Here is a 22,107-nt window from a genome sequence, read left to right on the forward strand (position 1 = left end):
AGATGTCAGAGTTTACAGAGGAGCTGAATGTGGATCTGACCATTTTCTTGTTAAAACAACACTGAGGTGGAACTGGATTAAGAAAATATGTGTGGAGACAACCAACAATGCAGGGAAGGAGAAATGCTACAAGTGGATCAATTTAACATTGACCTACTCCAGGACGACAGCATTAGAAACAACTTCACCCAAAGACTGGATGCTGCAATTAACATAGAGATAAAAGGTAATACTGAAGAAATCTACGAATATTTAAAAAAATTGTTAAAAAAAAGCTCATGAAATCCTAGGCAAAAAGAAGAGCCAAGGACCAAAAAAGACCTGGATTACAGAGAAAGTAAGAGATGCTGTAGAGGAAAAGAAACTTGCATATCAGAAATGGCTGGGTGATAGGAATGATGCATATAGGACCATTTATGTTGAAAAAAAGAAAATAGCCAATCGGTTGGTAGTAGAAGCGAAAAATGAAGAATGGGAAAGGAAATGCGCAACTATTAATAGCAAATTGGGCTTCAAGCAATCAGCGGAATCGTGGAAGGTCCTTAAAGACTTGAGAAAACAGAATAAACACAATGCTGGTTTGCAATTAATACCTTTGAAAGACTGGACAGAGTACTATGAAGGACTTTTAAAAGAAGACCGGGAAGAGTTCAAGACGATGGAGGATTTTGGTCTAGAAGACTCGGGCTTAAAAGTTTCTGTTAGGGAAGTGGAACTCCTGCTAAAGAGGGAAGGAATGGCAAATCACCTGGACCTGGAGGAGTTTACATGGAACTTCTGAAATATGGAGGAAGAGGAGTGGCTGTTCTGATACAAAAACTGTTAAATAGTATACTGAGAGGAGAAGAAATACCGAAAGAAATGATAACAGGATATATTACATCAATTTATAAGAAGAGCGATCGGAAAAGCTGTTCAAATTACAGAGGAATATGCGTCCTGAACCCGCTGTTAAAGATCCTTGGAAAATGGATCAGGAACCATTTAGAAGCCTGAATCGAGGTATCAGAAGAACAAAGTGGTTTTTCAGCTGGGAGGTCATGTATAGATCATATCTCAACAGTACGACAGATCCTTGAAAAATGCCAATCAAAAGGAAAAAAAATCTTTATGATTTTCATTGACCTTGAAAAGGCATATGACAGTGTTCCAAGAAAACTCTTATGGGAAGCACTGAAAGAGGCAAATATTGATAGACAAATTAACATTATTAAGGCGATTTACAGGAATAATAGATGCAGAATTAAAGTGGGATCAGCTTTGTCACCTGAATTCCACACTTCAAAAGCTTATTACAAGGTTGTTGCATGTCGCCAACACTTTTCAAAATTTATATTGACATCTGCCTAAGATCCTGGTCAAAAAAATGTAATAAAATGGGATTGCCGATTAATAAGAACACCTATATTCACAATTTACTTTTTGCAGATGATCAGGTGGTGATAGCACAAGACTTAGAAGATGCAAAGTATGCATGTCATCAATTGTTTGAGGAATATAAACAATGGGGTCTAAAAATCAATTTTAACAAGACATGTTGTCTTCAGGGCCAGGACACGTTCTAAATATTGCAGGTTTTAAAATCAAACAAGTCGATAAATTCAAATATTTGCGATCAATCTTACAAAGTGATGGATCATCCCAAGCAGAGATCAATAAGAGAATTACAGAAGGCAGAAAGGCTATCGGCATGTTAAACTCTGTTCTGTGGAGCAAAAATATCCTAAATAAAACAAAGAAACTTATATTTCAAATGATTGTACAAAGTCTTCTATTGTATGGAGCGGAAACCTGGAGACATTGAATAGGCGAGCGGAAAACAAATTGCTCTCCACAGAAATGGATTTTTGGAGATGCTCAGCAGGAACTTCTAGAAGAGACAGAAAACAGAATGAAGACATAAGGGAAAAAATGGAAGTGAAAAAGACTATTATTGACACCATCAAAGAAAAGCGTCTAACATGGTATGGACATGTAAAACGGATGCAAGAAAACAGATATCCAAAGGCTATCCTGGAATGGATACTTCCTGGAAGAAGGAGAAGAGGAAGACCTAGGAGGACATGGATGGATGGAGTACGGGAGTGCATGACAGCCCGAGGCTTAACCGACCAAGACACCTTGAACCGCACTTTATGGCGGGAAAAAATTCCTAACAAGAAATAACTTGTAGGCTGAGGAAACCCATTGTAAATGGAAACACTCCTCTTGAAGAAGAAGTTATGGGAAATGGACAAATGCAAGTGTCTATCAAAGAATTGGAGGCCTATAATATCCTAAAGGGAATCAACATTAAAGCTGCATGGAAAGAGGTCACATTAACTTGAATGACTGTAGTATGGTGGAAAGCATGGCCTGAGCGTATACTACATAACTTCAGGGGATTTGAGGAAGTGGAGACATTGATCCTGACTGGGACCATGGCTGTTCTATTAGAAGATGCATCGATGCAACATTGCAGCCTCACTACCTTGTTACTTTACTGATTCAAAGATGGCAGAAGATGAGCCATCTTCTGCCCTGACGATATACAACCAGGGCCTTTCTTTCATCAATAATTATAGTACTTCTTATTCTTACTACTACTACTGCTACTACTACTTATTTATATTTTATTATGGAATAAATATGATTTAAATGCTTATATATAATTTTTATGTTAATTAAATATTAAAATGTTTGTATTATTTTATGAAAGTCTCAATTTTTACCTGAAATACATTATAATTTGGGTTTCATTTACACCGATTCAATATATGCTGGCATTTCCAGGAATCCAACCCCGGAGTAAACCAAGGGCTCCAACCCCGGAGTAAACCAAGGGCTCCCCCCCCCCGCTACTCACATGTTTATCTTTATTAGTTTGCTCCAAAGTGAATAAGCATACAGTGAAGTTTCTTCTTTTCAGTGCTAGCAACCACAAGGATGCTATGGTTGCTAGCACTTATGTCTCACAGCATGCATATTTAAAAATAATTTTTTTTTTTTAAGAAGGAGAAAAGACACAGATGTTAAGGCAATGAAGCATCCGGATTAAAGTTTGAAGCTGTTAATTTAGTTTTATCAGTAACGGAAGATTTTGTTTCAGCTGTTCCTTGCACATAATTGTTGCTCTCTTCTCATACGCCTTAAATTTTATTTTGTTCCAGTGAAGAGATCCAGCAATCCATAAAATTAATGATGTAAACCCAACTGGTAAGAGTTCACATTTAGTTTAATTGATAAACACACACAGATCATTAACAATTATACATACAGATGACTAACAAAGTAATAGAAGAATGATAAAATTGAGTCAGCTTAGGGGCAACATGTAGTTCTTTGTGTTTTGTAAGAATATACATTTGTTACTATTTGCACAATATATATTCATTATGAAAGAGGAAATGAGAATAGAGCAGTATTTCACAATCACAGTCTTATATACAACTGTTATTATTTACACATCATATTAAAATTTATCACAGCCTAGCACAATTGTCTTTTATATTTATTTCCACTTCAATTTGTAAATTTATTGCTTAATTTATAAATTAAAGCAATTAGATAAGTTATAGGATTTCTTAAAGTACTGATATGATTGGACTCAAGTTTAAATAGCAAAGCTTAATAAATGGTATACTCACCTTAGATAATCTGCAGTTGGATGGATGAATAATTTTGGGAGTTAAGAGGTTTTGAATAATTTAGAGTTTAAATGAGTTAATTAGTAAGGATACGGAATTAAAAATTAAAAACGGAATTAAAATATGCTCAAGGAAGTAGAAATGCACCACTCCGTCCCTGGTTGTCATTGAAGAATTAATTGATTAAAAACTCTAAAATATATGAAACTGGTGAAGCCAAAAGTCATAACGACTGACTTTCGTTTTTTAACGTCTTCAGTTGGCAATACTAAAGTGAGGAGAGAACGCATGTATTAAAGAACTTCTACGTTCCTGTGATGCTCTTTGTGACATCCAGGAATCTTAGGTGCGTGAGATTCCAGACCGGGGAAAGGTTGGAGGGTAGTTTCGCATTTATGACATTTAATTTGATGTGATGGCAGAACCATTCTATAATAAGGGCTTTGTATTGAAAAATTTTGTAACTAGATTTTAATTTTATGATGATAATGGCTGAATCAACTAAAGGGGTGTGGTTGTGGGAATGTACATATAGTGTAAGCTCAGTACTCGATTGCCCTGTTCTGAAACTGTCGTAATGGTAATAAGCCTGTGTGTTAGAGGTTTTTGTGGAACCGTACTTGGTAGTGGTGCTTTCGATGTAGCAGGCATTGCAATTTTATATGAGGAAAATATAAGTGTAATGTCAGCGCCTGTGAACACTTGACGGAGTTGTCTGGTGAGACTACTGTGATAAGGGAGAATGATGCGTGTGCTCCCTTTTGTGTTGTGTTTGGGTAAATTATTGGTGTTATTTTTGGCGACGGAAATAATGTGTTGGATTAATTGAAACAGGTATTTCCTGGACATGAACTTTTTTGTAAGATATTGTAGTTCAACAGATAAGTCACTTGTGAAGAGCTGTATTTAATAGTGTTGTGAATTTGGTTATAAAGAACAGCTTTTTTTTGTACTAAGTGGGTGGCGTGATTCAAAGTGTAGATATTTACCTGTGTGTGTAATTTTCCTAAAAATCTTGGTTCCCAGTTTGGTGCCTGAAATTAATTTACACACATTACAGCAAATTGGTATATGTAACAACATCCTCCCACATATGTTTGGCATCACCAAATTACACAAACCTGGCCACTCCACTAAGACCAATAGTTTCCTTTAGCAAATCTGCCTTTGCCAACCTATCCTCCTTTTTTAGTAAAAATTATATCCCCCTCACAAGATTCTCAAAATTCAAAGTTAGTAACACTAATCAAGCATTTGAAAGAATAAATACTACCATAATTTCCAGTGAAGACATCTTAGCGTCTTTTGATGTTGTTTCTTTATATACAAACATATACTTACCATTTACACTACAAGCCTTACAAGAATTCCTAATGACAGACAATACTTTAATCAACCGCACCTCTCTCTCTCTCTCTCCATCAACAATATCTTAGAATTTACTTTGTTTTTACTGGATGCTAGACACTTCCGGTTCCATAACCAAATATTTCAATAAACATTCAGCCTACCCATGAGTCTAGGAATTTCTGCCCCTTTATCTGAGATTTATTTAGCAATCATAGAAAACCAAATATATATGTTACACAGATGACATACTTATAATAGGAAATAGAACTACAATTGATAATCTTTTTATTAAATTCAACTCAATACATGATAGACTAAAGAACACACTTGAAACAGAAGTTAACAAACATATCAATTTCCTTAACCTCAAAACAGGCACCAAACTGGGAACCAAGATTTTTAGGAAAAATACACACACAGGTAAATATCTACACTTTGAATCACACCACCCACTTAGTACAAAAAAAGCTGTTCTTTATAACCAAATTCACAACGCTATTAAATACAGCTCTTCACAAGATGACTTATCTGTTGAACTACAATATCTTACAAAAAAGTTCATGTCCAGGAAATACCCATTCCAATTAATCCAACACATTATTTTCGTCGCCAAAAATAATACCAATAATTTACCCAAACATAACACAAAAGGGAGCACACACATCATTCTCCCTTATCACAGTAGTCTCGCCAGACAACTCCGTCAAGTGTTCGCAGGCACTGACATTACACTTATATTTTCCTCATATAACAAACTTGGGTCACTATTTAATACATACAAATACGAAGCCCTTATTATAGAATGGTTCCACCATCACACCAAATTAAATGTCATAAATGCGAAACTACCCTACAACATTTCCCCGGTCTGGAATCTCACGCATCTAAGATTCCTGCATGTCACAAAGAGCATCACAGGAACGTAGAAGTTCTTTAATACATGCGTTCTCTCCTCACTTTAGTATTGCCAACTGAAGACTTTAAAAAACGAAAGTCAGTCATTATGACTTTTGGCTTCACCGGTTTCATATATTTTAGAATTTTTAATCAATTAATTCTTCAATGACAACCAGGGACAGAGTTGTGCACTTCTACTTCCTTGAGCATATTTTAATTCCGTTTTTAATTTTTAATTCCTTACTAATTAACTCATTTAAACTCTAAATTATTCAAAACCTCTTAAACCCCAAAATTATTTATCCATTCTACCTCATATAACAACTGCAGATTATCTAAGGTGAGTACCATTTATTAAGCTTTGCTATTTGAACTTGAAATTAAAGCAATAAATTTACAAATTAATTTACTGTATTTTGTCTAGTTAATTTTATTGTTACTTCTTATGTTATTTCTCAGTTGTTCCAACTATATTAGCTCCTGACTGCAGCTATTTGATAGTTCTTATGTAAATAAATATGCAATAAGTGACAACAATAATATTAGGTTAGTGATACAGCTATGTTTTTGCTATTTACTAATGTTTTAAAGATATATACATATATATATATCAAATAGAGAGAGAGAGAGAGAAAAAGAGACTGAATAAAATCAATTATTTCTTACCATAATGCCATTTTAGCTGAAATATAAAATCCGACATTCTGATTAAGTGACAATGTGGGTGTCAGTGACCAGGTCATTGCAAATTCAACACACTGAATGACTCTGTCTTTAGATCCAGCACGCCCTAAAATATGAAAAATTAAAACTTTGTTTCAGCACACTGTCAAATTTTAATCTTAATAATAATAAATAATTAGAATAAATTTTATGTATTTTTTTATTTTTATTTTAACAATCCTGGCATAACAGTATAAAACAGCCAATTATTTGATCCATTTATCAAAAAAATTCGTTAAAAGATATTATTTACAAGTTCCTAATTAAATTGATTATGTTTGATGAAGTTTTCATGAGATTTTAATTAAAATTGTAGTAATCCTTAGAGTTCCATAATCTAGTGTGGTTTCCTCCATCTCTAACATCAGAAATATTAATGGTTGTTGTTGTTATATGGTTTCAGGTGCATCAGCAACTTAGACCATATTGCACCATTGAGTATTATGCCTATGCATTCATGGACCAATCTGAAGGTTGTATGGGCTGCAAAAGACCAAAATAACTTGCAAAGAAAAAACCATACTCGCTCCAACTGAGATTGGTAACTACAGCTCTGAGTGAATAAGTCTTTAAAACTTTCTCTTTCCTGTTATACCCAGAGGTGTGAGAGTGCCAAGACCTGAACCCAAACCTCTCCAAAAAAGTGACAAGTAACAAAACCACTAAACTGTGATAGAGGTCAATATTTAAGGATTGGACTGTTTTTGATAAGCAGAGGCAATTAAAGCCACAAGGTTGGTATACTGTGTCTGTACATTGTGTGTGTGTGTGTGTGTGTGTGTGTGTGTCATTAATAATAATATTATATAAACAAACAAGCAAAAGAAACTTTTTGGCCAATTGTGACTAAAAGCTAATCTGACTGAATAAAATTATTCAAAACATTCTCTCAATGAAGAGTAAAAAATCCATAATGAGAATAAAATCATTACTAACCAAAATGATGAAGTAAATTAACAACTATTAGCCATACTTGAAAGAAGTGATCATAATGTCTTGATCACACCCATCTATTAATCTAGATACAAATAATTCAAATGATGAGTGTAATCAAAGTAGTCACCATTATCAAATGAATTTCATCCTCTCAATTATGCTCATTAGTTAGTAACTGCTAATTATCTGAATAACATGAAGATAATCAAATGAAATGATGTAACATTTCAACAGCGCAGGTTTCGCTATAGCACGGTTTACAAATTGAAAAAAAATAATAAAATAACTGCATTACGCACCAATACATTTGATATGTATGTGTGTATGTATTATAAAGCCAGCACGTATGCCAATGCATTATGGATTCAAGGCCACGCTGACTGTTGTCGCAACTCCCATTATATACAGACTCTGCTAGCATTCATACATTAGTAAACACTCTAGATTCTGCGCGGTGAGGTCGTTCACTGTGTGTAAGCTGTACAAATATTTTTCGCTGTGTATTTTTTATTAAAGATTATTTTTTAAGAACATTACACCTTTATAGGCAAATCTGAGTGGAAAGAAGAAATGTAATGGCGCCGAGTGTTCTTCTATATCCAAACATCAAACAAGGTATGAAAGTAAGGCAGGCGTTGCAAAATGACATTTGATGTTATAAATAGATGTATGCAGATAAAAAAAAAAAAAAAAAACTGTGCAAACTATGCTGATCAGTTATTTTTCAAAATAAAAATACAGTACATACTTCACTTATATTCTTTTGGTATGTACATACTGCAATAAAAATCATTTGTACCGTACTTACTAGTATTTTTCATTTTTATCATTTTAGTTTTTTTTTGCAAGAACTATATGTGCATCGATTTACAGTAAAATACATACTAATAATACCTCGATCAGCGCGGTTTCGCATACGGCGGTATATTTTTGGCACAAATTAACCGTGCTATGTGAGATATTCCTGTAATATTAGTATAACTGAATGAATATAATTTTCCATGATTTAATGAATTAATGATTAATAGTTTGTAATTCAATGATGTGAATTTTGAATTACTAATTACACCATCCACATGCAGCCAAAACAGCTCATACCCGAAGAGGCATGAATGCTACAAGATTTCTAAATGTGTCTTGTGGTATCTGGTACCAACAACCAGCAGATCCTTTAACTCCTGTAAGGTCCATGGTTGAGACGCCGCAGATTGGAGTTGCTGTCCCAACACAAACCACAGATGCTCGATCGGATTGATGCCTGTGGAATTTGGAGGCCAGGGCAATACCTGGAAGTCTTCCTCATGTTCCGCAAACCAGTCTCGAATAATCCAGGCGATGCTGCATGGTGCATTATCCTGCTGAAAGATGGCACTGCTAGAGGGGAAGACCGGTACCATGAAAGGGTGTACCTTGTCAGTAATGATGTTTCAGTAGGTGGTAAACGTCAAGAGTGCCCGGCACATGGATGACTGGACCCATGGTATCCCAGCAGAACATCGCCCAAAGCATGACACCGCCGCCACCAGCTTGTTTTCGTCCCACTGTGCATCCAAGTGCCATCACTTCCCCAGGTAAATGACACGCATGTACCCGGCCGTCTACATGATGCAACAGGAAACATGATTCGTCAGACCAGATGACCTTCTTCCAATCCCTCAAGGTGCATTTTCAACGCTCGCGTGCCCATTGTAGGCTCTGTCGCCAGTGAACCGTGGTTAGCATGGGCACTTGGAGCAGCCTGCAGCTACGCAGCCCCATTTTCAGCAGGGTTCGACGTATTGTGTGTTGTGACACATTAATCCGAATTCCAATTACCGGCGAGTTGTGCCACATACCATCTGGGAGAATCTTCGCTCACCTCGAATATCAATGAGCCATGGTCGTCCAACACCTCAGACCACTTTCGGTAGGTACTAACCACGGCTGACCGTGAGCACCCCACCAGCCGTGCCGTTTCGGGTATGCTCTGACCCAGTCGTCTGGCCATTACAATTTTGCCTTTGTCAAACTTGCTTAAGTCTGCTGCCTTTCCCATCTGAAGAACAAGAGTAACACTGATTAATGGAGCTCAGTATCAGGTGTTTTTTATACCGTGTCCCAACCCACGCATGCGCCGTAGTTCACCTGCAGTTGCTTCGATCTGCATAACGACTCGCTGGTCATGATATTTTGGCTCATCGGTGTATTATCACTAATTAATAATCATTCAAATGATATAACAAAATGAACTGAATGATTTGCCATAACCAAATGAATCAATTATAACCTCTTGATTATTTATGTGTTATTTAACCCTTTTATTGCTAATGTGGCACTTTCAATTTTTTTTTTTTTTTTTAATAATAAAATTAAATCCACTCATATATCTTTCCCTACCAGTATTCTATAAATGATTACATGGTATTTTCTGTTTTCATTTCATTATACTATGAATTATGAGGGATTAATTTTTTGTTCAGAATTTAACAGATGCCAGGCAAAAAAAAGTGTCCATATTTCCTGCTCAACTCCCATTTACATGTGGCATCCATGAGTTACCAACAAAAGTTGTTTAATCTTGCTGTACAGGCTGTCACAAGCTAAACACAAACAGCTGGCAAAATATACATTCATGTTGCACCTGCTAGATGCCACACAAGCATTCTTGCCATTCAGGGGACAAATAGTCTTAAATTCTAAAAATTTTGTTTTGTTTGTTTGTTATTTGGTTTTTAGGAGCATTAGCAACTAAGGCCATATTGCTCCGGGAATATGCGGTGGTCATTCCCTGAGCTTTCTGCATCCTCCGTATTTGGTGGTGGCGGGCTCAAACCCTGGTCTAATCAAGAAGCGTGTGTTACGCGCTGCTGCTCCTTCCCACCTGGCTACGGAGGTGCCCTAAAAATATTATAAAAACATTTAGTGTCTTTTGTTTATTTTCATTTGAATTTTGTAACCGAGGCAAATCATAATTACTGGTAAAATTAATAAATCATAATCACAGTTTTCAACCATTTTCTACAATAAAAAAACTAAATATTAAATTTTTATGATAAAAACAAAAGAAGGTGCCTCACAGATGACCATATGAACATATCAGTTTCATTTCAGGAATGAGTAATGGAGAGTTTAACCAACAGCTGCATTCAGCATACATGTAAAGTTTGCAACAAGACTATGTCTTGTCACAAACTTCACATTTCGACTGTTATTCTAAATTTGGCCACAATAATTTGATAATTTAGTAGGAATCTTTAAACTGAATATAGCTGATAAATTATTCTGGAATTACAAAAAAAAAAAATTTCTATACTCCAATGTGAAATGCACAAAAATAAATTTTGGTAAATGCTGATCTAGGCAGTACCTACAGATCAATTATGCAGATCATTGGTAGTTCATAGCAAAAAATCATGTTTAGAATTTTTTCTATTACCAAAATCAAAGTAAGCACTTCAAAAAATTAAATCTCCTATACAATTTAAAATAAAAAAAAACCTAAAATCAGATCAGAAAACTTACTGCAGAATTTTCTGGCTGTGTAATATATTCTTTTAATTGCTTTAATGTAACTAACTGTCGTTCTCGATCATCTTCTCTGTCTAAATGCTGCAAAAGCCTCACAAGTCGAACGTCATCTGAATCTTGATTATCTGTGACACCTGAAAGAAAGTACTTTAAAAATTATAACTAGGTTTTCAATTTTTTTTTTTTTTAGACTGATGCTCAAAAATAATTAAAACTTGCTTATTCTTAGTCATCACTGTCCATCCCCTTTAATAGTTTGTCTAATCCTTCCCACACTACTGGATGAAAGTTGTTCCAGTAATCAACTACTTTCTAGTTGAAATCAAAAATTTCCCACATCTATCTTTCTTCAATTTAAATTAATACCCCATTATATATGTGTCATCTGAGAAACAGTAAGGATGTCACAAATATTTAGTTTACTCAATCCACTTAAAGCCTTAAACACTTCAATTAGGTCTCCTTGAAGGTGCACAGTTCCCAGATGCTACAATTTGGAGAAATGAAGTCTTCACTGGTAACCATTACATACCATTTTATACCCTTGACTAAAGAGAAACTTTGTGATTTGGGAAGAATGTAAGTAAAAGCTTTAAGCTGGAAATTCAGTGAACTAAAAGTAATTCAATTAATTCAGAAGCAACGAAACCAGACAAATTTTTAAAACCATCTCCATTTACTAATTACAAGTAACTAGCAAGTTGGTCTGGAAGCTGCACCAAAAACAGAACTTGAAGATAGAAAGAGGCACAACTACATGGCATGGGGCACTAATCACTGCCCTTACAAGAAATAGCCAAGGAGGTGCAGACTGCAAATTTGGTAACTAGATAATTGGGGGAAGAAACTGTGAGTAAAATGAAGGTACATTTTAAATGGCAGGAGAAAAAGAACCACAGGAACACAAATATAAAAATGTTAAAGAGAAACAAAAGGCTATATCCAGTGAAGTTTATCAAGCAGTTTGTTAAAGATCAGAGTAAGTTACAACCTCCCCCACAAGGGGAACTTTATGCAGTCCAAGACATAAATAGTCCCCTTCCTTGCATAATGCAAAATTTGGCCATTCAAAAACTAAACTAAAAAACGAATAAAATTTACAGCAATGCACATTAAGAAAACTCATTTAAGTTACTGATTTTCTATAGAAAATAAATTTAATCAGCCATTAAACTTCCACCCTAAATGCATCAAATCAGATGAATGCACACAAATGCTTTTGAAAGCACTCAGCATACACTAGCCCTAGCTGATAAAAGTTGCAATTAATGAAGATAGACAAAAACAATTAACGAGGAGGATGATGCTTAGCCTGTATGAATTGCAGACCTACTATGCCAACCAGCACCAAATGTGAGAATGGTGGCTAAAAATAGCCACCATTAACAATTCAACTACCAATAAGCGAATTTGGCTTTTTTAGAACCATTTGTTGAGCCAATACAAATTTCATTAAAACTGGACAAAAATCCAACAATTTTTTATACACATTAGGTTTTTTTTTTTATTATGTTTTGGGTTATATTCTATAGCTTTTCATTAAATTTCATAATGCACCTATTTAGAATACAATGTAAAAATAATGAAGAGTACAATGTTCCCTCGACATTCGCAGTGGATGCATTTTTAGCATTAGCAGAGGCATTTGATGCAAGAAAGCAAGCTTATGCAGCATCTCTCTCTCTCTCTCTCTCTCTCTCTCTCTCTCTCTCTCTCTCTCTCTCTCTCTCTCTCTCTCTCTCTCCCCCCTCCCACTCAACCTTTCCACAAGTCATACTGCTCTAATTTGTGTACTAGTCTTCTATGTGCAACAGTATAAAAAGCTTTCCTGAAATCCAAGTATATGATATGAAAATTATTTTTTGCATCCAGCTCCTTGATGACCAGATCATAGTATCCAATCAAATTGGTCAGACAAGATTTCCCATTAACAAACCCATGCTATGTTTCAACTATAACTGCAGTCTTGTCAAGATGAACTTCAAGATGCTTCTTTAACCAGTGACTCCATTATTTTCCCCGGAACAGAAGTTTAACTAACTGGTCTATAATTACCTGTGTCACCCTTTGATCCCTCTTTGTGAGTTGGGAATACATTTGCACATCTTTAATCCATGGGGTTCTATCCTGAGTCCAAGGATGCTCTCATAATTATGGCTAACAGTTTGCTTTGCTGCCTCCTTTAATATAACTGGAAAGGTCCCATCCACCCCAGGTGCTTTTATGTTTAACCAGAGGCGTAGCTAGGTTGTTGGCACCAATGTCAAATTCGTGGCTATGCACCTTTTTTCGATAATTGATAAAATCATAATAAATAATAATAAGTACAGTCGGACCTCTACTGAACGAACATCTTTATAGCGAATAAAGAAAGAATATAAATAATATCACTGGTTATATGTGTATACATATATAATGTAAAACAAATAAACTTCTCTTATTCAATAAGAAAATAATACAGAAGAAACACTCAGACAGGAACAATATTAATATATAACTAGGCGACTCCGCCCCCAGCTCGCTTTGCTCGCCAAACACCGCGCACACTTTTCTGCATAATATGTAGATGTGTGGCGGAGTAAGTCAAATCTTTTCTACATAAAAAACACACCTTTTCTACATGTAATTATTTATCTTTGCATTTGTTGTGCAAGTCATTCTCAAGGTCGAATAAATATCATTACGTAATTATTTACCTGCATTTACATAGGTCACTTATGAAAAGGCCTAGTAAAAATTCAGATCTTGGGTACCACTCCATACTTCGATAAAAAGTCAGGAAGATGGCAGTGATTGGTGGGTGCCACTCACTGTTTAGTCCCGCCCCCTTTCATCCTAGGTTGACATGCCTAGGTTGTTTATGCCCCCACTTGCTGCTGGTTTAAAATCGGATCTTTTATCTTTTATTTAAAATTAGATCTTTAAAATAATCTACAAGTCCTTTAATTAATACGGATAATCGATAAATATACTGATTTTTCTGCAGTGATATGTCGACTCCATTTATCCTTTCCTGTATCAAATTCCACAGGCTTAAGAAAGCAATAAACTTGTAATTACTCGTTTGACAGTGCAATGATTTAGCAAGAGATAATGCACTAAGTAAATAATCATCTTTCATTTCATTAATATTAAAATAATTTGTTCAAGTTGCCCACATACGGCACTTATGGCATTTACTTTTGAACACCATCTTGTATCAGTGTGTCACTTCAGGCTGATTTTTATGACTGATGATAGTTTTCCCCATCTCCTAGTGGATGAAGAGAAGAAATTGTACAATGACTGTATAGATCCGAAATGTCACAACGTTTGCATTAATGCTGGCTGCATGTATGCCTATCAAATTAAGATTATGCGCATAACATGCAATATACCGAACAAAGGAATTTTCTTTTTGAAATATGGCTTGGACTCCTTTGTACTTTCCCGACATATTGGCACCATTATTCAATGACCACGTATATTTTCAATTTATAGGCCAACTTGAATCAGTTTTCCCTTATTTCTGACGCAATTCCTTCTCCCATTTTTTCTGTTGTGTTTATGAAATCGATGAACCTTTCTTCAATTGTATATTTATTGTCTGAAAATTTTACATACTGAAGAATTTGGAACAAACTTCCATCTGTCATTGTGGAAGTTGACAGCTTAATTAAATTCAAGGAAGTGGGAAAAATGTTTGAAGCAAATGGATGGGTGAAATGGGAAGGGTTTTTTTTTTTTTTTTTTGGCTGATGCTGTAAAAGCTTGTTTTCTTGCATCATATGCCTCTACTAATGCTAATTTCTGTTAATTGGTCTCTGTGAATTATCTGGAGTGCTATCAAATATTCTACTATAACATTTAGCTATTTGGATTTCTTCTATAATTTCATCACTTCATACTTTTGATACTAACAAATTAATAAATTCATTCTGAATTTCTTGCGATAAATAATGTAGTGTTTAATATGTACATCGTTACGGAGCATTTTTCATACGAACATCAAATTGGCTGACAAATTTGATCAAGTTTAAAAATATACTATTTTTTTTTCCGGTAATATTAACTTGTTAGTAATATCAAAAAAATATATATACTATTTTTTTTTTTTGATATTACTAACAAGTCCACAAAATGCCAAATTATTTTCAGCACAGAACGATATATATTTTAATATTATTTTCAATATATGGTGTCGTTTTGAAATTTCACTTCTTAGTGCTGGCTGCGTGTGCAATGTCATCAATTAGTTTACCTTTTTGAAGACCCTTTTCTAATAATTTCCATTTTGTGAAATTATTTATGCATTGTAACGAATTCTTATGAAACTGAACATCTGAATTTAGATGTTTCCAGTCCTTAAATCCATCTGAGCTACAAAATGAAACATTATTTGTGACAGATACAAATAACTGCCACGGAAAACAATATATTGCATCTTTGTTATTTGTAATAAAATAACCATTTCCTCTCTTTTTTCTCAATGCCTTCATTTTTGTATTTCCATTAATTATTGAAACATCTTCCATTAGTGGCAGGATGCGTACTTAAAACTATATGTTCAGGACTGAGTTGCAGTCCTGAGCATATAGTTCTATAAGAGATCTGTTTTTGTGGATATTAAAATTCTATATGGTTGGATCACTAAAATTCAGACTTACATGTTGGCAACTGTTGTTCTGTTGTTCAACTGTTGGAGAATTTGAACAACAGACTGGCAACTGTTGTTCAAATTCTCCATACTTTCTAATTCTTTTAAAATAACTTTAACCGTTTGGGCTTTTTCTTGAACTTCCATTTCAGTGGCATCATTATTTGTTTCATCCTCAATCGAATTATGTTACTCTTCATTGTCACTTTTAGGTTTGGAGTGGCTTATTGTAAGCCAGTTTTGTAAATTAGCAGAATGTTTTTTTTTTTTTTTTTTTATTTCCTCTTTATACAGTCTCTCCATGAGGTACTGATGTCCACTTTTTTCCTTTGGTGGCATGTCTAAAATTAATTGGGCTTTTGTTGTTTTATTTAAATTATAAATCACAATATTCACAATTACTTGTTTATATAGCAAGCACAAAAACACTATACTAACATTATTTAAAACTTCTAACTTATTCAGTACAGTAGAACATACACAATGCATGAATTGCGAACTGCTATGCATTCGAGCATGTGCTGACGAAACAATCGCCTGATTGGTCCCTCCAAAGTTACATTCTAGATGGCAAATAGATCTATGCTGCTATGCAGTATGTACTCAGATTTAAGGATGCATGCAGGCTTGAATTGCCCTCTGAAAACACTCCATTTGGCAAAAATTAATTTTCATCCCCCCTTGCTCTCGTTCTGAAGCAACATCATCTAGGAGTGCAATTTCTTCAGTTAGCCTCGGGTGTCAAAATCGCTTCGCATGGAACTGATGTGGCCTGTCAGTGGTGCCCTTCTGATACTGGCACCCTTGGCACTTGTCCCAATGCCAAGGCATTCCTACGCTGCTGTGTTTAACTTCAACCATTTCTCCTCCACTTTGCTCTCATTTATTACAAAAACATTTAGCCCCCTGTTAAGAGTATAATAAGCTTCTGGCCTGCACTTCCCTACAGAATTTCTCATGTATCAATGTATACTCATATTGTATACTCATACGCAAAATACTCATTTTGTTAGCTACTTGAACAGGATCATAAACAGTCGAACCACTGATATCAAGTGGATGAATCTAATTCATTCCTTTCCTTCTAGAGTTTATATAAATAAAGAAGTCTTTGCTGTTTTTATTTGCATCCTTTGCCAAACATATTTTATTGCTGATCATGATAAACCACCTCCTACCATTCCCAAAACGCTCCAATCTATGCCTCCTGTGACCTTCTATCAAAAGGTCAGAAGAATTCTTAACAGTCTTGATGTCAAGAAAGAGACATCCTGATAGTATTTTTCCACTTGTTCTCAAAACCTGGGGTCCTGGGCTAACTGTTCTGTGTCGCCTTTTTACACTTTCTTATTCCAATGATATGTTTCCTTCTGTTTGGAAATTTACTCATATCCAGTCAGTTCCTAAAAAGAGTGACAAACCCCACCCATCCAATTATCGTCTCATTGCACTTACTTCTATTCTTTGTATTAGGAGTGGCAAATGATGGAAAACAGCAAGCTTATACAGCATCAGTCAAAAAAACATAAAAATCTTCCCATTTCAACTATCCATCCTCTCCAACAGTTTGTCTAGTTATTCCTTGAATTTATTCAAGCTGTACACTTCCACATCAGATGGAAATTTGTTTCAGCAACCAACCACACGCTGGCTAAAGACAAACTTACACACATCAATCCTGAAACCATTCTTCCTCAATTTGAATTTATGCCCCCTCGTGTGTAGTCTAAGCAAAAAAGAAGAATAAACCCATCAGCACTGAGCTTAGTCAATCCATTTAAAGCTTTAAACACCTTTAAACTGGTGCAATACCACCACTTTGCTTATTGGAAGCTTGAAGTGGTGGAACCCATGTTGTTGTTGTTGTTGTTTGGTTTTTAAGAGCATTAGCAACTAAAGCCATATTGCTCCGGGATATGCGGTGGTCATTTCCTGACCTTTCCACATCCTCCGTATTTGGTGGTGACGGGCTCAAACCACGGTCTAATCAAGAAGCGTGTGCTACGCACTGCCGCTTCTTCCCACCTGGCTACGGAGGCGCCCTGGAACCCATGTTTAGTCTCCAGAGCTAAGTTCTGGTCAAACCTTCGCCATCTCTTCCATCATGCAATATAACTAATAACATTTGAGGTTATGATAAACATCACGACGAGATCCAATCTTCCTTACATTTCGAGGGTACAGCTCTAAAACGGTGTTCGCAGGCCGGCCGCTAGTTAATACACCAGACCGAACCTATTGGTAACACTTTAGGAGGCTTCCGGATCAGCTAGTGTATAATCTTGCTACTTCTACCTGCCAGACTGGAGGGAGTCCGAGTAGTGTGTATGCGGTTGGCATTGTCGAGGACACGTTATGTCAAGGATCTGGGTATATTCTTACCATGTGTACACCATATCCAAAAATTTCATTATTTCAATATAGCATGTCGCCACCCACTTTTTCTTACTATTGAATATACCATGACTTGTCAAACTAATAGAGTAAGCTTATCTGCAAAAAAGATCTAAACCTCCCGAACATTTCCTAATTCATTTCACAAATATATGTGGTCTCGATTCTAATCTCAACGGCGTCCATTTCCACTTGCAGTCTGCCAAACCCCATGTACTTTTTCTGACAGAATCTCAGTTATCAGTTGATTCAACTACTGCTCATCTGAGTTGCCCAAACTATCTGCTGTATGATTCCGTTTGCCTCAAAGGTGGTACTTGTGCATATGTCCATTCCGATATTCCCTGTCAGAGACTTGGTAATTTGGAATCTCCTCTTTTCGATCTTCTCTGGCTTAAAATCTCTCTACCTCATTGTGTCAAATTCATCTGTTGTCTCTACCATTCTCCCAACTCCACTAATCACATGGAGCTCTTTGACTTCCTCTCTTTGCAACTTGCCTTCCTCCAGTCCAACTTTCCTAACAGTGAGGTAATTATCCTTGGTGATTTTAATGTTCACAACTCCAGTTGGCTTCTGTTTTCTAGTCACACAGACCAAACTGTTCGAGATACTGAGGCTTTTGCAATTACTAATGACGTTGCATAGACTGTTCATTTACCTACAAGGATACCAGACAATCCTAACCATACAGCCAACATACGATCTTTTTCTCAGAAACAACCCTTCTAAGTACAGTCAGTCCTCGTATAACACGTGTTTACACTACACAAATTCGATCATACACGATTTATAAATAGGGAACGATATCTTATATAACACAAACCGAATTCGCTTATGCACGATTTGCCTTTGTGTTTACAAGAAATGGCAGTCGAACACGAAATCACCCCAACTGAACACAAGATGATAGGAATGAAGAGAAGATTCTGAAAATGTATTTGTTTTTTATATCAGTGAAGGGGAAACACATTTCCCCATAATAACGTAAAAAGCAACACAATTCCAGCTATCGGTATAATCGCAAATGCAATTAGATCGAGTTTACTAACAGTTTATAACAGATTCCACTAACAGAAACAACTGGAAATAGTTTTTATTGTTTTATGGTAGTAACCCCCAGAAATGTGATTTAGTAAAATGTGAGGTGTTAATAGTATATCTCTGCCTTTACGGTGTTGTTTATTCAGTTGCTACACACGGACAGCTTTGTTTATGTGTATCAAGCGTGCCTCCTCGTTTTGTAATTGTGCTTTATTCCCTAAAAATGAGTAAAATACTTAAAAGGTGTGAAAAGAAACGTCCTGGTGAAGACACTGCAGATTCAGAGAGAAAAAGAAAAGCAATATCGATAAACAGAGGGAGACTGGGTCAAAAATTCTTACCCGGGAAAATTTATAGTGACCTCATACTATGGTTTATGGCCAAAATCACACCGGCCTCCAGCCCACTGGGGTTTCCCCGGTAAGGCTTATGGCCAGTCCGCCTCTGTCGATAGAGAAAAAATATGAAATTGTGAAATGCTTTGAGCGAAATGAAAGACCATGTGATACTGCACGTGGTACAGACCTAAATGAGGCAACGCCGAGAATTAGAAAGAATGCAGAGAAAATAAACACAACTTTGATAGCAGGAACAACTAAAAGTGTAATTAAAATCCATTAGATTAAGACACAAAGAATTGGAAGAAATGGAATGGCTGTCATCTGTTTGGATAGAAAATCGAGCAAAAAACAAGTTTGCTTACGATAGAAGCAAAAGCATTAGCAATATTTTATTATGTAATAGTTGTAATAAAATACTTAAGTATTACTTGAAATACTTAATTAAAATGCTTACGTATTACGTATTTTATTACGTATAATAATAAATAATCGTAATAAAATACGTAAGTATTTTATTACGATTAATTATTGTGTTTGGTAATGTTTTGGTTACAAATGTGTGTTCAATCTTGGGTGGTCGGCACCTACCCTATTTTTCCCATAGGGCCTGTTGTTTATATTACCAGATTTTGCATTGCACGAGGATTTCTAAGAACACAACTATCGTGTTATACGAGGACTGACTGTACACGGTCAAAGTGAGTGGTCCTTTATGCCTTTCAGATCACAACTTGGTGATTGTCTCTTCTCCAATGCAGCCTCTATCCCATGGCTATTCCCAACCTCGTGTTGTTTAGCATTACAAGAATGCAAAATTGGATTACGTGCAAGGTTTCTTTTCTTCTTTTCCTTGGTCGGATTACTGTTTCAAAACTTTTGATGGCAAAGTTTGCTCAGATCGTGTCAGTGAAATTGTTCTTGTAGGAATGGAATCCTTTATTCCACACTCCACTTTAAAATCTCATCCTTTATCTAAACCTTGCTTTTCCAATAAATGTGCTAAGGCTGTTCAAGAAAAGAACGTTACATAACGTAATTGTCTTGTTTCCAATTCTTCAGTTTCATTTTCTGCCTACACCAAAGCTCGCAACAATTGTAAAGCAATTATTAATCAGTTCAAACTAGAATTTGAACAGGCTAAGAGTAGAAAACTTGCTCCTTGCCCTAATGGTAGCTGAGCATTCTGGTCTCTTGCCAAAGCTATTGGCCACAACTTTTGCCCATCTCTGCTCCCAACTCTGTCAAAACCAGATGGTTCTGTTGTCACTTCAGCCAAGGATAAAGCTGACCTGCTAGCATCCCATTTTTCTCTCAACTCATGTATTAATGATCTTGGTAAAACACCTCCCACTATTCCCAACATGCTCCATTCAATGCCTCATGTGTTCTTCCGTCAAAAGGATGTCAGAAGGATTTTGATGATCTTGATGCAAAGAAAGCTCCAGGTCCTGATGATATTTCTCCACTTGTTATCAAAATCTGTGCTCTTGAACTTACTCCTGTTCTTTGCCACCTTTTTTTTCACTTTCTTATTCCAAAGGTGTTTTTCCTTCTGCCTGGAAATTTGCTCATATCCAGCCAGTTCCTAAAAAGGGTGACAAATCCCTCCCATCCAATTATCGTCCCATTGCAATTACTTCTACTTTTTCTAAAATAATGGAGAAATCAATTAACCGCCAACTCTTAAACTACCTAGAAACCTTCCGTCTGATCAACGATTGCCAGTATGGATTCTGTCAGTGTTGATCGACTGGTGATATTCTGGCTTATGTTACCCATTTATGGACTAATTCAATGGAAAGGTTCGGTGAAACACAAGTAGTTGCTCTTGACATCTCAAAGGCTTTTGATCGTGTTTGGCATAAAGGTCTTCTAAACAAGCTTCCATCTTATGGTTTATCAACTGTTTTTAGTAATTGGTTATCCAGTTTTCTATCTGATCACTCACTGAGGGTGATGGTAGATGGCTCTCTGTCTTCTAACTTCTTCACTAATGCCGGTGTCCCCCAAGGTTCAGTTCTTTCCCCCACTCTTTTCCTCTTGTATATTAATGACCTTCTTCCACTGACTGGAAATCCTATCCATAGTTTTGCCGATGATAGCACATTGCATTTCACTTTCCATTTTGAGAAACCTTGTCCTGCTCAATCAGCTTCAACTTCTCGAAAATCTGCTACCAATTCCTTAAATGACGATCTTCAGGTAATTCTCCCGTGAGGCAAAGGCAACTTAGTTGATTTCAACCCTTCTAAAACTCAGTCTTGTCTTATATCATGCAAAAAGGATTCTTCTGCTGCTTTAGTGACACTCTGATTTCTAGACAAAATGATATATCTCTTTTGGGGATTACCCTGACTTCTAATCTCTCTTGGTACAAGCACATTACAAATATTGCTTCATCTGCATCTAAAAAACTTTGTTTTCTCTTTTGCTCTGGGCGTTACTTTTCTTCCAAACAGCTGCTCACTCTGTATAAATCGCAAATCCGCCCTGCCATGAAATATTAGCATTAGCATTAATAGAGGCATTTGATGCAAGAAAGCAAGCTTATGCAGCATCAGCCAAAAAAAAAAAAAAAAACCCACTTCCACTTCACCCCTCTGTTTGTTCCAAATACCTGTCCAGCTGAGCCTTAAACTTATTTAGGCTATCA

The 22,107-nt window shown here is 36.0% G+C and overlaps 1 protein-coding gene across 1 annotated transcript in view; it reads right to left on the reverse strand.

The window, feature by feature from the left end:
- The window catches only part of LOC150083037 (uncharacterized), a 93,850-nt gene that overhangs the window by 34,429 nt on the left and 37,314 nt on the right, over window positions 1-22,107 (reverse strand). Inside the window, exons 2-4 of the mRNA XM_090378366.1 lie at window positions 11,034-11,173; window positions 10,469-10,529; window positions 6,540-6,663 (exon numbers count right to left, since the gene is read on the reverse strand). Of these exons, the coding sequence (XP_090234492.1) occupies window positions 6,540-6,663; window positions 10,469-10,529; window positions 11,034-11,173 (325 nt within the window). The remainder of the gene's footprint in view (window positions 1-6,539; window positions 6,664-10,468; window positions 10,530-11,033; window positions 11,174-22,107) is intronic.

The sequence above is a fragment of the Mastigoproctus giganteus genome, chromosome 7 (genome assembly GCF_048544385.1).
Source record: "Mastigoproctus giganteus isolate SK-2022 chromosome 7, ASM4854438v1, whole genome shotgun sequence".
NCBI lineage: Eukaryota > Metazoa > Arthropoda > Arachnida > Uropygi > Thelyphonidae > Mastigoproctus > Mastigoproctus giganteus.